Source organism: Xiphophorus maculatus, chromosome 16 (genome assembly GCF_002775205.1).
Source record: "Xiphophorus maculatus strain JP 163 A chromosome 16, X_maculatus-5.0-male, whole genome shotgun sequence".
Lineage (NCBI taxonomy): Eukaryota > Metazoa > Chordata > Actinopteri > Cyprinodontiformes > Poeciliidae > Xiphophorus > Xiphophorus maculatus.
In genome coordinates, this window is record NC_036458.1 from 18775885 (window position 1) to 18793270 (window position 17386).

The following is a 17386-nucleotide window of genomic DNA, read 5'->3' on the forward strand; positions in this document are numbered from 1 at the left end:
TCGAGTTCATCCTGCAACGAAGAATAAATTTAGACTCTTTTTCTTTTTTACTTTTTTAAAAAATTCTTTGGCATTTTGTTCAACTCTGAACCTTTGCTCCATTTTTCCAGCAACTCATGATTGACTAAAACAGGTCAAATTGACCACAAGTGTTCCAGCTCTAACTCAGCCTACTGAGAGGAATATTTATTGCTTAGGGTGTGATGTGTAAAAACAGCCAAATGGAGGTGGTTTCGTTTGAAACCACTGAAACTGATCCATTCTTTAGCAGAAAGATAAAGAGGGTTGAGGGAACTGTTTGAAGTCAGTTTCGCCGTCTTGCACAAACTGCCAAAATCAGCTCCAGCTGACGCACTCCCTCTGTATTAAACAACACCTCAGGGGTGCTTTCTCAGCACTATCACACTGTAAATTTTGAAGCAAAAAAATGCAAAGCTTTTCTGGGAGTACATTTAATTAGTTGAAGGGGGAAAGATTGAATAAAAATGTTGTTTTAAAAGAATCACAGGTACCACATTTATGTGAAATTCCATTACATTTGGCATACAACTATTTAGACGTGTTGGTGGTAGTGTGATGCTTTGGTGTTTCAGGATCTGGTCAGCTTGCGCTAAATGATGGAATCACAAATTCTGTTCCGCATAAGAAAATCCTCAAAGTGAATGTCCACCTTAGGCTCAAACTCACATTGGTTATGCAGCAGAAGATTGATTTGAAGCACACCAGCAAGTCAGCTTCTGAAAGACTTAAAAAAACTAAAACAAAACTAAATTAAAGTTATGGAATCAACACCTAAATCTATTTAGGTGTTTCAATGTGACTATTAGTAAGACATCAGTAAACAAGAGTGTGCCATAATTCCTCCTTAGCTTTGCAAAAGACTGCTATCATAAAATCTGATGAATCTGTAAATCTGTGAAGACATTGTAGCAGTAATCAATGCGACAAGAGATAAACGCATGGATGAGTTTCTCTAGATCTTGCTGGAGCATTATTCCATTAATCCTGGAAATGTTCATCAGGTAGGAGGCTGAATTTGTGACTATCTGTAATAAATGAAGCTGTGTGATGACTAGTGGTTGTTCCTCTTGCGGTCCAAAAATATGCTTTTCAGTTTCCCTTCTATTCAGCTGGTGAATGTTGTGGCACTTCCATCTTTGATTTGAAGTTATCCAGGGTCTAGACAATGGATGGATAGGCACTATTGCGTAGGGGAAGCTGGTGTTTATCCATCACAGGAACACACAGAGACAAACAACAACTTGGAATATGGGAGGAAACCAGAGTACCCAGACAGACCCCCTGCATTCAAACTCCATGACCTTCTGGCTGCAGGATAGCAACAGTGCTACTCCACCTGTGGATTCTGCTTTATCTGCAGTTACTGTTTCCCGCATGCTCTCTCCTTCGTTTCGTGTTTCTACCAATACCTGCTAGCTTGCATGCTAAACCACTTGCTTTTGCTTTTGCTTCTCTTAAGTCAAGACCCAGTAGGCGTCAAGTGTTACAACAGACTCTTTTAATGCGCAACCATCCTTCTACATCACAGGATATTGAACTTAGTCACCTCAGGTCCTGCTTACAGGAATTCAACATATTTTATAGCTTACTTCTCTATTTGATGAGTCATTGAATGATGTATGATAAACGGAACATATTTAGCACCCTTTTCTCATCACAGCTTGAATAATGTGAGAGGCCATGTGCCAAAAGTGTTAATTGCAGTTATTTGGGAGTCAAATCACATTGTTATACAGACCTATAGTGCTCGTATTATGAGCGCACCGTCTCTTGTTATTGTTCTCACCTCTTCCCCACAGTGCACCCACCGTTCCCCTCCCTTCCTCCCCCACGTAGCACTATCGTCCTCTCAGCGGTTTTCCGCTTTAGGCACTGCGGACTCTGACCTTTGGGCGAGAGCTGTACGCTCGTCTTCCTCCTCCCTCACTTTCTCCCCGCTTTGACACCCCTAGCTGATGCCGACAGCTAAGTAGCGCCAGCCTCCGGCTCTACGTACCCACTCAGTCAGACAAGCCGAGAGGCTGCTGACAGCAGAGAGCAGACGGGTGAATGTTGCAACACTTTCTGCATTGTGTACATGAAGGCCTTGTGGTTTGGACTGTCTATGCAGTAAGGTATAGGGAGGAGTGTTTCACAATGGCCTTTTTCTGAACCTTTAGCCAGAGAGGAACACTACAGTCTTATCTAAGCATTTCTGGGTCACAGTCACTTCACTTTCATCTTGACATTTTGTTGCCGATGTGATAATATCACGCCAAACCATGTTGTCATCAAACTTTTTCTGTTATTCTTCTACTTATGGCTTGTTTTGCTCCTGATATACCCTAGGTATTCATGCCCTCATTCCTTATTTTTCCAGAATTGTGAAGCGGTATAATATCTTAGTACTTCAAATTAGACAAAACTAGCTTACAAGTAACAGTTAAGAAATATATAAGATCTTGAAGTAAATAATTTCTTAATCTTGATGAAAAAGTGAACGTTTTTCACATTATATGCATTTTGCATGCCTTACATAACTTCTCTGACTTTCTTTTTTTAACGCATAAAACACTTTTCAAACATAACAGAAAAAAAAGAAATAATAGAGAATATCACGCCAATATCAAACAAGGAGGGCTGGGAGCCTAAAAGTAATAAGAATGGTTTACCTGTCTTTTTAACTTAGTGACATGGTGAGTTAATTGCATTATTCTACACCCTGAGAAAATAAAGATTTTCAGTACTACACAAAAGGTGAAATGTTTTCATGTTATAAGTGAAATAATCTGCCAAATTGGCAGTTTATCATTGATATTAAAGAATTATTTACTTAAGACAAGCTCCTATATTATATGTCTTGCTGAAAAGTTACTTGTAAGTTAGTTTTGCCTTATTTCAAGGTAGTATGCACCAGAAACTATGTCAAAAATACTTGGTAAGATTTAGGATTTTATGCAGTGAACGACAAGAAGTTTAAAATTGTTCTGCATTTAGCTCCATTTATTATTAAGTGTATGCTCCACTGCAATGGACACAGCTACAGGCCTGGTCGCTGCACTAAAATGTTTGGTGACCTCTGGTTAACAAGAAGGCTGCCTCCTTAACTGTCAACCTGTTTCCCTCTCACAAGCAACCAGAGTTGTTTATGTGCATCTGCAGTGGTTGTGGCTGTAACAGCAGCGGTTTTAAGTCTTTACAGCTTAGTGAGTTTCAGAAAGCGAGAGAGAGAGAGAGAGAAAGAGGTTTTATTTTTACATTTTCCCCCCCAGCATGATTCTAAATCTGATCATTTTTGCCTCTCCACTCCTTTGAATCGTCTTTTTTTAAGCCGGGTTTCGCTGATGCAAACCACTTCACAAGAACATGGAGTTTCTGTGCATACAGCCCCTTGTTTTACGCTGCAATTGAAACAGGATGTGGTGATTCTTTGCGTTTCTTGCTTTCAGTACAATTATTATGACCTTAAAGCATGTGATGGGGCCCAGGTATGGTGACTGCATGGCTGCTGCTGAGAGAGGAGGAGGAGGAGGAGGAGGAGGCAGAGGAGGAAGAGGCGAGCAAAATAGCCCCACCAGCAACACGCAGTAGCACCTCCACCAACCCGGCCCGTCCCTTCTCACTATCACTCACCGCTGCTGAAGCTTCCTGTAAGACCTGTGAGCTGTGGTTTCAAGTGGAAAATGTCACTGGGCACTTAGAAGAAAACAGAAAAGGGGCGAGAAAGACAAGAGAGAGAGAGAGAGAGAGCTGATGTGACAGTCAGTTTGCTCTAGTAGGGAGAAAGAGGTGCAGAGAGAGAAATTAGAGAAATTGAATCATCTGGCCAGAGGAGGACTACGCGAGGATGTCATTCCTCTTGCCGACCACCTGCTATCAGGATACATAAGGTAAGTTTTTTCCCCAACTCTGCTCAGGAAAATAACAGAAATGCAAAAGTGAAAAGTCAAATTGAGCATGTTTTCTGTGCAAATTTCTAAATAAATTCACTTCTTACCTTTTCAACACAACACCATGGTGTTGTTCTGGGTCGCAGTGGTGAGATCACTCTTCTCTGTTTGCTTGACTTAAAGTGACAACATTTAGACTTTCCATTTATAGCTGTTGCCATCTTTATCAAAAAACCCGAAGCTAAATGACACTGAACACTGAATGTAGTCACTTGTTTCTGAAGTGTGATGTGAATTGGTTTATAGTGGTAATAAAGGATAAAGTGAGTCATTATATAGTCTGGTTGGAGCTCTTTCTGTTATAGAAAGGTAAAGGTAATTATATTTATATAGCACATTGTCAGCAACAAGGCAATACAAAGTGCTTTACAGGATTTAAAAGAAAATACAAACAAAATAACAAACCAAAGGAAAGAGCAAAAGAAGAAAAAGCTAATAATGTTGATCCAAAGTAAATAAACTAGATATTCCTATTCAGGGTTGGTAGATAAGTATAAGTAAATATCCTCTGGTCTAATTCCTTTTCTGGGTTGGGAGAATAGGAGTCTAAAAAGTAGTTGCTAAGGTAGTTTTTCTGGGTTACAAGTTCTAATCCCTGTTCTGTGTTGCTAAATCAGTGTAAGTAAGTAAGTAAGTAAGTAAGTAAGTAAGTAAGTAAGTAAGTAAGTAAGTAAGTAAGTAAGTAAGTAAGTAAGCAAGCAAGCAAGCAAGCAAGCAAGCAAGCAAGCAAGCAAGCAAGCAAGCAAGCCAGTCAGTCAGTCAGTCAGTCAGTCAGTCAGTCAGTCAGTCAGTCAGTCAGTCAGTCAGTCAGTCAGTCAGTCAGTCAGTCAGTCAGTCAGTCAGTCAGTCAGTAAGTAAGTAAGTAAGTAAGTAAGTAAGTAAGTAAGTAAGTAAGTAAGTAAGTAAGTAAGTAAGTAAGTAAGTAAGTAAGTAAGTAAGTAAGTAAGTAAGTAAGTATCCTCTGGACTTCTGGGATGCTAGATAAGTATAAGTAATCTCTGGACTTTCTAAGTGTGCTCTATATTTGTAAAAGTAATGAGCACTCCACAGTTTCTAAGTAATAATAAAAACTAAATGTTTCTGTTCTGGAAGAATTTTTTTCTGGATTCTAATTTTGTTCTAATTCCTTTTCTGGGTTGCAATAATAGGAGTCTCTCTGCATCTAGATAGTGAGTACTCTACAGTTTCTAAAATATAAGCTAAAGAGGGACTAATAAACTAGAGTCTCTGGATTCCAAGTTTGTTCTAATTAATTTTCTGTATTAAAAGTGAGTACTCCACAGTTTCTAACTAAATAAAATAAAAATAAAATAAAAAAGAGTTACTTACACAGTTCGTTAATTTCAGATGAGTGTTTGATTTTTATTGATCAATCTGAACCTTTATTACACAACTAACCCATTGAATGTTTTTAAAGGCAACAATTGGTTGAACAACTATAAATTTAATGCAGAGTTTCTCTAATGCACAGAGTCAAAACTATATATATATATATATATATATATATATATATATATATATATATATATATATATGTAGCTCCTTTAAACTTCATGCTAATATTTAGATAAATGTGGCCTGTGCAAGTTGGACATTTGGTAAAACCTTTACCAAAAGCTTTGTGGTTAGAAATGCTAAAGGTAGATTTAATGCCTGGCTTTTAAGCTTACGTCTGCACGTTTTTATATCAGGATGAGGTCAGGACCATTCCAGAAACTTGGTTTTGGTGCTGGTGTTGTCAGAACACCCAGCTGTGTCAAAGCTCCACTCTGACGCAAGCCGTCACCTCCAAGTGAAGGAGATGAGTCAGGAGGCTTAAGAACATCTCTGGAACCACAGAGTCTGCTGTGAACTGAACTGCACTGGAGCTTCGGTTTTACCGTACACCATAGACTAGAGAGGGTGCCAACCAAGGAAGAAGTGACAGCTTACAAGCTGGACTGAAACTTGGTAAATGTCGTCTGGAGAAACGTTTAGTGGTCGGATGAGATGAGGCTTTCAAAATTAGGAACATTAGGGGCTTTCAGGTTTCAGAAACAAGTTACAGAGACAAACATTTCTTATTTAGTCTCATTGATATTCACCTGATTTCTGCCCTTCTTCAGTCATGTCGCTGGCCGTGGAGACGCTGTGGGCCCTGTGGATGTCGCTGGTTCTGATTCCAGCTCATTCTCACAAAGCCTCACCCGGTACGGACGTGTTCGATAATTACTGTCTATTTTTTTTTCTATTTCTACTAAAAATCAGCAGATAAATAAAACTAAAACTAGTTTCTGTTTGAGCCTCTTCAGAGTCCACCGCTCTGTTAGGACACCTTTCTAATCTCCTTGTTTGTCGTCTCAAGGACTCGTCTGCACAAATAACTTTGTTAACAACATCAGCTGCAGTTGGACCGGAGCGGTGCTTGGTTCTGCGGAGGACTGTTCGATTTATGGAGAGAAGACTTTTTGGATTAATAGACAACCGCTCTTAACCCGGTAAGATATCACAGACATTTTCTGGGAAAGAGAACATTTCTGTTGTTTTTCTTTTGTTGTGTTTTTTGCTTATTAAAGATGAAGCTGTAAGTTTAATCGTTTTGGTCTTGTTTTCCAGTCAAAGCTGCAAACTGAAACAACATGGCAATTCTTTGGGCTGCAGCTTTGTCTTTGGAAAAACAGTAAGCGGTCTTCTCACCTCTTGAACTTTTCCACATTTTATCACATTATAGCGACAAACTTCATATTTATTTCACTGGAGTTCATGTCGACAAAGTGAGGCCAACTTTCATTTTATAATCGTGTTGATCTTTCAAATGCAATCCCAACCAGGAGCTTGTGGTTGGAACCTTGAAAATCCTGTTCCTATCTGCTTATAAGACATTTTTTATGTGATGTTTCTGTGTAGGAGTTCTCTGGTTATGACGTGATGCCAAGCATCTATTTGAAGTGTAACGGGACACTGGTGGAGAAGATCACAGACTACAAGCCAGGGGAACACAGTGAGCTGCTTTCCCTCTCTTAGCTCTCTCTCACTGTTGTAGTCTGGCCTCAAGTGCTTTAATATGTAATTATTTGTGCAATGGTTGGTTAAATCTTGTTTTTTGTGTGTGTGTTTGTGGACATGCAGTTAAAATGCATCCTCCAGAGGCTCCCCAGGTCAACATCACTGCCAATTTCACCTTGATATCATGGAGCCTGGAGAATCCTGTCTCAAAGTATTTCACCTCTGGCTTCGACTTCCAGCTTCAGATCAAACAGAGAAAACAGCAATGGAGGGTGAGAACATTTATACATGTTTACATCTTGAAATCTGTTTATTTAAATAGAAATTTGGGGATAAACCTGAATAAAACTCACCGATGTGGTAGAAATATCACTTACGCAAGCTAAAGTGACAAAGGTTTGTTCAGTCACTGTTTTGTTCAGTACGCAATCGTTTTTTTTCTTTGCTCGACCAAGATTCTGTGTTCCCCCCACCCCCCACTGTGAACCGATTCAACTATTTGGGAACGACGGCAAGGACATAATCTAACATAATCTAGATGTTACTCTGGATTTCTTCTAATTTACCTCTTAAATCTCTGAATACAAAGAAAGAACAAATAAAAATGGCAATGAAGAGAACAGAAAATAAACCATGTTTTAGTCATGCTCCTTCAGTTTTCACTGTTAGAAAGCTTCACTACAGCTTCGGGTGAGTCTTCTGCATCCAGGCTGATTTAGAAATGGCAATAAAAACAAAAAACAAAAAAAAAATAATGAAAGTTCAAAACTTCCTCAGGTATTAGTTTCTACCCTGACCTTAATTCAGCCATTAGACCAGGGGTGGGCAACTCCAGGCCTCGAGGGCCGGTCTCCTGCAACTTTTAGATGTACCTCTACCTCAATAATAAGGTCAGATAATGAGGTCATTAGCAGGACTCTGGAGAACGTGACTGACCTTAGGAGGTGATTCAGCTGTTGGATTCAAGTGTGTTGGATCAGGGAGACATCTAAGAGTTGCAGGAAACTGGCCCTCGAGGACCAGGATTGCCCACCCCTGCATTAGATGGTGAGGCGACAGCGGCAGGAGTTGCCGGTTTGAACTCCCGCTCAGTCTGTTTCAGTCGCCGTGTCCTTGAGCATCATCAGTGTGTGAATGTGTGAATGTAGTGTGTAGTGAAGTAATCTGGATGGCATAAAGCGGCATTTAGTGTTCGCCATTCCGTTACTTTTCCTGTCCAATCTGTTCATGTCCAAATGTAGGATGTTAGGGAAACATGGAACCTCGATATTGTTGCTGAATGTTGTAATGATGACATGCCAATGACCCAGAACGGTGTGCTGGGGCCGTTTTATGTAGAAAAAACAAGGACATTTCTGAGTTGGAAAAGTTGAAGATTTGCTAGAAAGAAATTTAGAATCTTTGAGATTAACCTCAGAAACTATCTGGAAAAAATACTCAGAGATTTCAGGGTTTGAAAAATGCAAGATTTGTTAGGAAAAAAAAATTAGAACTTTCTAGATTAATCTAAGAAATGTTCCAGATAAAAACCTCAATTTCAAAATTGTAAACTTTTGGATCTCAGAAATCCAGAATGTTTTTTTCTTGAAAACTTCTGAGTTTTTTCATGCACGGGCAAATAACAAAAACAATGGCAGATAGGGTAAAATGTGCTATTACACCAAGACCCTCCAGATAACAGATCGTAACCTCTAAGGCAAAGTCGGGCCATCGTCTAGAGGAAGCTCATCTTAACCCCTTTTATCTGGAATTTCCATCCTTTTGGGAATGATCCATATCTCTTGACCATAGACGAAAGCCATTTGAGAAAATGTGCTTTTTGTTATTCTTTGCAGTCTACCAACATCTGAGTTTACTAGTCTGATGCCGACACCTGTTGCGTTCACTTTCACTTAAACTGCAGCTTAAATTAGTGACTGTATATTTTCGTGTGATGAAATGGGGTAGTGTTCACTTTCATCCAGCTGATATTGTCGCAGATCTGCTCGCTGACGTTAATATCTCTCAGGACTCCAGAAATGTTTCCACGAGGGAGCGAGAGCTGAGGTCTGAGGTGGGGAAACTAAAGGGCCGCTTGGAAGTCAGAGTCAGAGTCAATCCGGTTGGGAGACCCGGCAGCCACTGGAGCGACTGGAGCCCGACAACATCCTGGGAGGATTTGAAAGATGAGAAAAGTGAATTCATTAACCAAAACACAATTTTTATTCTCATACCTCTCCTACAAGTTTATTTCTATAGTTTCTAACTTGGGTTTGGTCAACGTTTTGTATCTGACCAGGTCATTCATACTCACCATCGGATCAGAACACAGTGAGGTGGAGCTTATTGGCCCTCGGCTTGTTTCTCGCCACCGTCATCCTTGTGTTGGCCCGCTACAAGACCCGGGGGTAAGTAATTGATCATCCTGATAGTGTGTGTTGGCATGTTGCCATGCCTAAGCTAATGCTGAGCTTGTTTACTTTCAGGCTGCTCAAAGGGAAGCCTCTACCGAATCCCTCGGAGTACTTCCAATCTCTCCACACTGTCCACCAGGGAAATCTGAAAGTAATTATTATGTCCTCATTGCAATGACAGCGTCTGTGTGTGTGTGTGTGCTTGCAAGAGTCATAGCAATGTAAGACTGATTGACAAATTCGTTTATAGTTTTGGGAAGCGCTGGTGGTATTGTTTTTTTCACATTTTTTTCAAAGCTGCAACCACCAACTTCAATGTTTTGATTGGGATTTTTTGTGACAAACCAACTCAAATGAGTCTAATTGAGACAGAAAAGCGAGAGAAGTCTTTCCTCCAGGGTTTAATTTTACCCGACTTGTGATCAATGCCGTCCAGCTTTGCTGAAGGAAGGTATCCCGACATCGTGATTCAACCGCTGCCATGTTTTACAAAATGGGCGGTGTGTTCAGGGTTTGTGTGCAGTGTTAGTTGTTTCACACACATAGTGTTTAGCAAAAAAGGCAAAAGTTGAACTTTAGTCCCGTTTGATCGGGTGGTTGCTATGGTCACTCACGGCTTGTGTCAAACTTTATAAAGGAAGTAGAGGGAATGAAAGCAAAACACTTAGCAGGTTTCTGTTTATTTGAAAGTAAAAGGTGTCATTTTCCTTTTAATTCACAATTATAGACTATTGTGTGTTGATCTCATGTAATCTGAGTAAACCACATCGAGGTTTGTGGTTGTTACATCACTGAAATGTAAAAAAAAACAAAAGTCCTTTCAAGTCACTATAATTTCACAATCAACACACACTAATGCGCCTTTGTCATCCCTGAACCTGAATTTGCTTCTTGTTTTTCCTTCAGGAATGGCTTAATCCCTTTTCAGGGACCCAGTCGTTCTTCGTCACCCCTTCGTGCGACCGAATCTCCCATGTTGTGGTGTGCGAGGACTGGAACGAGGAGGCATCCTCCCCGTCTCCAACTTCCATCACCACAAGCCCCCTTCTTCACTTCCACAGATACCCCACTTCTTGCTCAAACAACAACGGCCTGATCTACAACTCGTCGTCCCTGTCAAGCTTCTCAAACGTGGGCTACTTCATGTCCAGCTCCTCCGGCGGCGGCTCGGCTCGGACCGACTCCAACCCGGCTTACTTCGCCTATCAAGACAATTTCCAGGACCCTCCCCACATCCATGGCCTGCACTTCCGCCTGTGTGATTCCCTCGCTTCGTATCCCAAATATGAGAGCTTGAAAAGGGAGCCGGAGAGCCCCGACTCTGGTTTTGGCATTATGAAGGAAGATGAAATGAAAGAGACACAGAGAGCGATTAGCAGGGAAGGGGAGGAAGTTCTGAATGATCAGAGTTCCCCCCTTCTCTTCCTTCCTCTCCACCTTCCCTATCGCCCTCCCTCCTCTCCATCAGCTCATCCTTCCACGTTGACACAGCCGTCTGAAAGCCAGCAGATGGACGCTGCTGAGACAGACACAGGCAGTAGCTCAGCTGCTCAGCCTGTTGCTGGCGCCATGTGCAGATCCTCCTCTATGCCCGTGGAACCCTTCAGAACCGGCTATCTGACGCTTAAAGAGCTGCAAATGACATTCAGTAACAAATCCATCTAAAAGCTGAGCTTAGAAACTTGACTCATCATTAGGAGGAATTCAAGAAGTGTTTCTAAGGAGAGAAAACAGGAAAAAAGCCAAATTTGTCACAAAAATTCAAAGATAGACGCAAAGTAGTCTATCTACTGTCTACTGCTTGAGGACAGTAAAGTGTACCTTGCTAAAATTTTTGAAGTCATCTGGTTGAGAGTGGTTTGGAGAAGAAGAAGAAAAGAAGAAGTTTGTGTGGTTTATCTCAGATCTCTTAATCACAGAAAACATAACTGACATAAACTTATTTGGGATGTTTGATCTCATGGTGTCAAGAAAGCCACCCCCCAATACTGCGACCATTTTGCATTTTGCATCCCCAGTTTTTACAAATCTCAGTCTATTTTTGTGTACTCGGCTTGCAAAATTGTACTATAGGTTGTGCATGTCATTTATATGATCTAACACGTGTGGGTTTTCCCTAACAATCTGAGTTTAGCATTGGCTGCTGCATCTCCCCATTCTGTCTGTGTCACATCGCCGGCTCTGGTAAGCAAATCCCTAGGTTTATGAAGTAACCGAATGACCTTGTCTAAGAGCTTTGTCTACACATGACTAACTAGGACGGTGACCACAAGTCATCAAAACATAGAGCAAACATTGCTAATATTAGCCTAGCACTACTTTTCTGGATAAAAACAAGGTCATCAGCAGTCAAATGTAAGTTTATTGAAGACTAACGGTGTGTTGAGTCACATACAGCTACAGAAATAAACAATAAAAAGATGCTTATGGCATTCCTCTTTTGGAGCAGCAACTAACTAGGACAAAATACATGTAGCTTTCTAGAAACGCAGATATTAGAGGCTGCAGTGCCATTTGTACGTGTGCCACAAGTACGTTACTAATGTAGCCCATTTGCAGCAGACCCATGGGGTTCCCAGGAGATTGAAACCACAATGGTCCATAAATGGCTTAAATCTGCAAATACTTGAAACCTTCCCCACCAAAAAGACGCCTATTACTACCTATTTTAGTAGTTGAAACATCAAATACACCTTAATATCCACTGATACGCGCAGTGGAAGCCATCTTTGCACTACCGCAGAAACTAACACCCAGTTAATCGTCTTGGCTCTTGGGGACAAAGACAGTCGGCACCAAAGAGAATGAATGAGGCTCCTGCTTTGGGTTCTTTCTAAATACCAGCCAATAGTGTATCAAGAAGCATCGTCTCTTGGTGTTTCGGCTTCCCAAGCTTCGTTTGCTTTTGAATAGTTTGGAATGATTGCAATTTGGCAATTGGCAATTTTCTGCCAATATTTTGGAGTCAGGGCTGCACAGTGGTGCAGTTGGTAGCACTGTTGCCTTGCAGCAAGAAGGTCCTGGGTTCGATTCCCGGCCCGAGGTTTTTCTGCATGGAGTTTGCATGTTCTCCGTTTGCATGCGTGGGTTCTCTCTGGGTACTCCGGCTTCCTCCCACAGCCCAAAAACATGACTGTTAGGTAAATTGGTCTCTCTAAATTCTCTCTAGGTGTGAGTGTGTGTGTGAATGGTTGGTTGTCCTGCGACAGACTGGCGACCTGTCCAGGGTGACCCCGCCTCTCGCCTGGAACGTTAGCTGGAGATAGACACCAGCAACCCTCCTGACCCCTCTAAGGAACAAGGATGTTAGAAAATTGATGGATGGATGGATTTTGGAGTCACATTCCACAGAGAAAATCTGCAAAAAGTTGAATCTGCAAATCCTGAGCCACAAGTAGGGGTCCATTGTCATACTGATTATTGTAAAGCCCAGACTTCTATCAAATAGTACCTATGTACTATTACATCAACTTTTTCTGTGGCTGCTCCCCCCCCAAATATATAATATAGACGAGGTGATCTGAACTGCTTTTCTCACATCATGAGAAATTTTTGAAGATGGTGAAACCTAATAAATGAGCTGCTAAGAGCTGCATAGATGTAAGGGGAAGGAAACGCTGATAAATCTGTGCTGGTTTAACTTCACTGCTAATTTTTATTGTACTATATTGTTTGATCTGCATTAATTAGTTATCAACGTTTATCCTCAATAAAGAAAAATACAACAGCTGCTGTTGGTTCTTGTATAAATGGTGCCCTTGTTGAGACTCTTCTCCTTGACCAGATCCTCCTGTTTTCCACAAATAGCTTGAGTGATTTGACCAAAGTTGCAGATTCAGAATGATTTTATTGTCATCACAGAGAAGCACAACGAAATTTCGTTTCAGTATAGTCCGTCCAAAGAAAAGACAAACAACATTTGACATGGGAAGACAGTGCCTGAGGTTGCATGGGACGCACAACTCTTTTTGACAATTTGACATCAAAAAACTGTTAAAGATCTTCTTTTTTTTACCAACAGACCTTCCGTTAACCTATTTGGTCGGGGATAGGGGATGGTGCCAGTCTCCAGTACACACTGGAGGAGAGGCAGGCTACAGGTCACCAGTCAGTCACAGGTTATCAAACAGATGCAGAATTTCACAACTCTTAAACTACATTTTAAATCATCATCTCTAATAAGTTTAGAGTATTCATAATAATGTCGGATTCTGGCATTATTGTGCAAAAATCCTTGACAGATTCCTTTAGAAAGCAGTGACATTATCTTTTTATTTAGCTATAAAAATCAGAAACCAACATTAACAAGTTACCATGAATGCAGCGGCACCCCCTAAGTGGGTCTAGGACCGGTGAGGAGTGGCATGGACCCCGGTAAAAGTGCTCATATATCTCTCAAAAGAGGAAAATAATGGATTTTATCCTGGATATTTTACCAGTAATGATGAAATATCTTTATTGGGAAGAATACCAATTAAATGTTGTTAGTTTTTTCTTATAACGATCTTTCATCGCATTTCATCCAACACAATGAAATGTCGTTTTTGCCATTGCTATGCCAAAAACACAGATTTTCTTCTCTCTGTCTTGGAATCTGTTGCTCTTAGACGCTCTCTGATTGTTCACATATCAATATGACGCCAACGTTGCTCCAGAATTGAGTCATGACAGACTTTTGATGTCTTGTCACTCGTACCATCTACACACACGCCCCGTGTGATAGAAAATCTCAGGTGGCATCGAAACGAGTGTCGTCCACGCTAAGAGAAAGCCAGCTGGGTTTGCTGTTTCTTTTGGTGCCACCTCATATCTTTACATTTAAATTAGCTCCTGTGCTGCACCTGCTACATTTAGGTCAGCAGATTCCGTACCACACAGCTCACTTTTATGGGCTTCCATACACTTTTAGTAAATCACTCAGGTCAATATTTGTGTTGTCACTCCTCCTCCTCTCTGCGCGCGCGGCACGTTTCCGCTGCTCACCGTGACATCTATACAGAGACCGAAGAAAACCGAGAAATGGGTCACCAGTCACTTCCTGTGTCGTTGTGGAATGAGGGCTGAGGGGTGGGCATGTGTTGTGAGTGAGTGTGGGACAGCTGTGTGTGTGGGTGGGTAGTGTGTGAGTGTTTACATGTCCTGTCAGGTGGTCCTGGCGGTCTGGGTGTGTGTGTGTGTGTGTGTGTGAGAGCGTATGTATTAGAGTGTGGTTTGACATTTAACTCTGACACAACCAGCAACATCCGCTCACCCCAGAGTCAGTTTATCATATTTAGCCATGTAAGTACGAAAACGCCTGAGATGTTCGTTTTCATCAACATTTCTGCCATTCGTCTTTGTTTTTTTTTTTTGCACAACACTTCTCCACACTGATTTTATCAGGACAGCTTATTAAATCATTCTGATACACATGTGCACATTAAACCTCTTCCCCCCCACCCCAGGTGCTGTTTTAGACATTAATGCATTCACACCCCTTCACACAGCTCTAGATCAACTGTAGAAATCTGAAAATAACAGTCTTATTTTCACAGAATTACAAGGAGATTATGCAACCAGATCGGAAAGTAAATGTCTACAAAAGAGCAAGCAGTTGCCACATTCATTTGTGACACCTGCGCAAAATCGTAGCGTGTTTAGCTTTTGCGTGAAGCTCAGATGAAATTGTGACAGCTATGCTGAGGCGTTTACGCAGGAACCCAGAGTTGTGCTGGTGTGGTCAGATGTACCACAGATATATGTAGCATGAATGTTTCTCTCATGTGCAGAGCCTTGATAATATATTTATACATATTTTTGTTTTCTTCCTCCACCCCCCCCCACATTTATCACATGCTGCAGTGGTGTTGAGATCTTATCTGATAGGACAACACAATAAAAAAAAGATTCAATCAGTTTTGAAATTAAAATCTTAATTAAAGTGGTTTTAATTAAATATGCATCTTTTTTTTAAAAATGTTTTTGTTTTAGCCACCTTTATTCACAGATCTCTAAATTAAATCCAACCACGTTATCTATTTATTTTATTCATCAGAGCCAATCTGGGTGGAATTTCTTTTCCAGCTTTATTTTTAGATTTTTAATTTTAACATAAATATCAAACTGCGACGAGACCCATCAAGATATAGGAGATATTTATTGTGACTAGATGGATGATCAATTTGTCAATTTTGATGTCTTACATAAAAAAAAAATGCATAAGATTTCGTAAAGAAATAGAGAACAAAATAAATAAATAAGCAACAAGAATCGAAAAGTTTAATTTCATATCCAAAACAAGAGAGGATCCGTATATCTTTGGTGTCAGCCTTAATTTTTAAATGTTAGAGGATCTGTACAGAATAAAATATTCATATCTTAGTTTTTCCAATATCAGTCAATCAAGTTTATTTGTATAGCAAATTATATTTAATTATTTTACACCATAAAATTAAAAATAAAAAGTCATAAAAACATCATACATTCACCAGTTGAGAAAACCAGAAACAAACATTACATTTTGTCATCAATAGACATCATATATATTGGTAAATGTTTCATTTATTATGATTAAAAGGCAACTCTAAACAGACGGGGGTTTAGCCTTGATTTAAAGGAACTCAATGTTTCGGCTGTTTTGCAGTTTTCTGGACGTTTGTTCCAGATTTGTGCTGCGTAGAAGCCGAATGCTGCGTCTGGTTCTTTCCACCTGAGAGTCACTTAATCTCGATATAAATCCAGCAGTTCTGTTTCTGGCTGTGGAGGATTGTCAGAGAGCAAGCAGCGTCATGAAGATCAACAAACTCAGAACGCAGGGCAGGGAGAAAGTTAACGAACAGTAAAAAAAATAAAAAAAATATAAAGAGATATATTTGATATGGTCACAAGTCCAACATGTAGAAGGTTCTCAGTGCAGGTCAGAAAGAAAGAGGCTGTAAAAGATGAAAACAAAGCAGAGGTTCGTCTTTCTGCAGTGCAGCAACCGCAGGGGCTAAAACGTAGGCGTTTAGATGATGCGTCAGAATGGCCCAGTCAAAGTCCAGACTGAAAAACGACAAAAGTGCGAACGAGTTCGATAGCTATGAATCCTAGGTGACAGCGTAGATCAGAGCAGCGATAGATGAAGACGCTCCGGGCTTGTTTTGGACCACTAACCCACAGCGGACTGTCAGGAACGCGAGGACGGACCCGGACACGAGAGACGCCTGTTCGTCTGTGAGCCACAGCGACCGCAAGGGACAAACAGTTTCTCAAGAACACCCAACACGTCAAGAACACACAAAAAAATCCCTGTTTGCAACATAGAAGCACATTAAAAAAAAAAAGAGAGATACTCGTGTTTGGCACGCATGTTCTCTTGCATACGTGTGCTGCAGGCCGAGAGGAGCCAGACGAAACGTTCTCACCAGCTGCCTTTTTTCTTTTTTCCTGAGCTAAACCACAAGAATGCTTTGAGGTCTGAAGTTTGAACTCACCTCTGCTTTTTTCAGTTTGAATGCACTTCCCCTCTAATCACGCTGATGCGTAAGAACGACATATCTTGAAGAAAAATGAGAGTGGGGTTGCGGTCGGAGGGGGCCCGGAGGTGTGGAAATATCTTAAATTCACCACAAAAAATCTCTTAACCCTTGAGATGAACAGAAGAATGCGAATATCTGATCTACTTTTGACCGCAGGCCCCAGCTGTTTTGCTCTGTTGCTTCTTGTGAGTCGGTTGCATGAGCTTCAGATTCTGCAGACAGGAGGAGAAAATGGTTCCTCTGCAAGGTGGGAGCATCTAAACTTCATTCGCCGGGTGCATGGGGACTGAGAGACAACATGCAGCTGGGGGGCATCTAGGAGCACCAGAGGAGACTTAACTTGGACTAAACTCATTAAGATAGTAAAAGCAACACTGCAATGTTCAAAGTAGCAATGCTGCATTCGAGTTTTACTCTGAACCAGGAAATCCTGACTGTTACGTGTTCCGAATCCAGATTCCCCACTGGGAAACTGGGAGCAACTCCGACTCCCACCAGTTACGGCTTTGCGTTTCAACATGGCCGCTGCTCACGGCAGCAGTAGCGTTGGTGGAAACGT

General features: G+C 41.0%; 1 protein-coding gene across 1 annotated transcript; it reads left to right on the forward strand.

The window, feature by feature from the left end:
• The first annotated feature begins 3610 nt into the window (after positions 1–3610).
• On the forward strand, positions 3611–12363 carry LOC102231600 (interleukin-2 receptor subunit beta-like). The gene is made up of 10 exons (XM_023348435.1): positions 3611–3890; positions 6056–6139; positions 6295–6427; positions 6546–6609; positions 6837–6930; positions 7059–7207; positions 8944–9109; positions 9214–9322; positions 9401–9479; positions 10235–12363. Exons 2-10 carry the CDS (start codon positions 6058–6060, stop codon positions 10991–10993), a joined length of 1635 nt encoding a protein of 544 aa, XP_023204203.1. The 5' UTR covers positions 3611–3890; positions 6056–6057; the 3' UTR covers positions 10994–12363.
• Positions 12364–17386: the final 5023 nt, after the last annotated feature.

What these genes read in the sequence shown, in the direction of transcription:
- LOC102231600 (XM_023348435.1), top strand. Translation starts at nt 6,058, where the DNA reads ATGTCGCTGGCCGTGGAGACGCTGTGGGCCCTGTGGATGTCGCTGGTT. An exon ending in CTACAAGCCAGGGGAACACA is followed by an intron (nt 6,931 to 7,058) that starts GTGAGCTGCTTT and finishes GTGGACATGCAG; the next exon opens with TTAAAATGCATCCTCCAGAG. An exon ending in GCCCGCTACAAGACCCGGGG is followed by an intron (nt 9,323 to 9,400) that starts GTAAGTAATTGA and finishes GTTTACTTTCAG; the next exon opens with GCTGCTCAAAGGGAAGCCTC.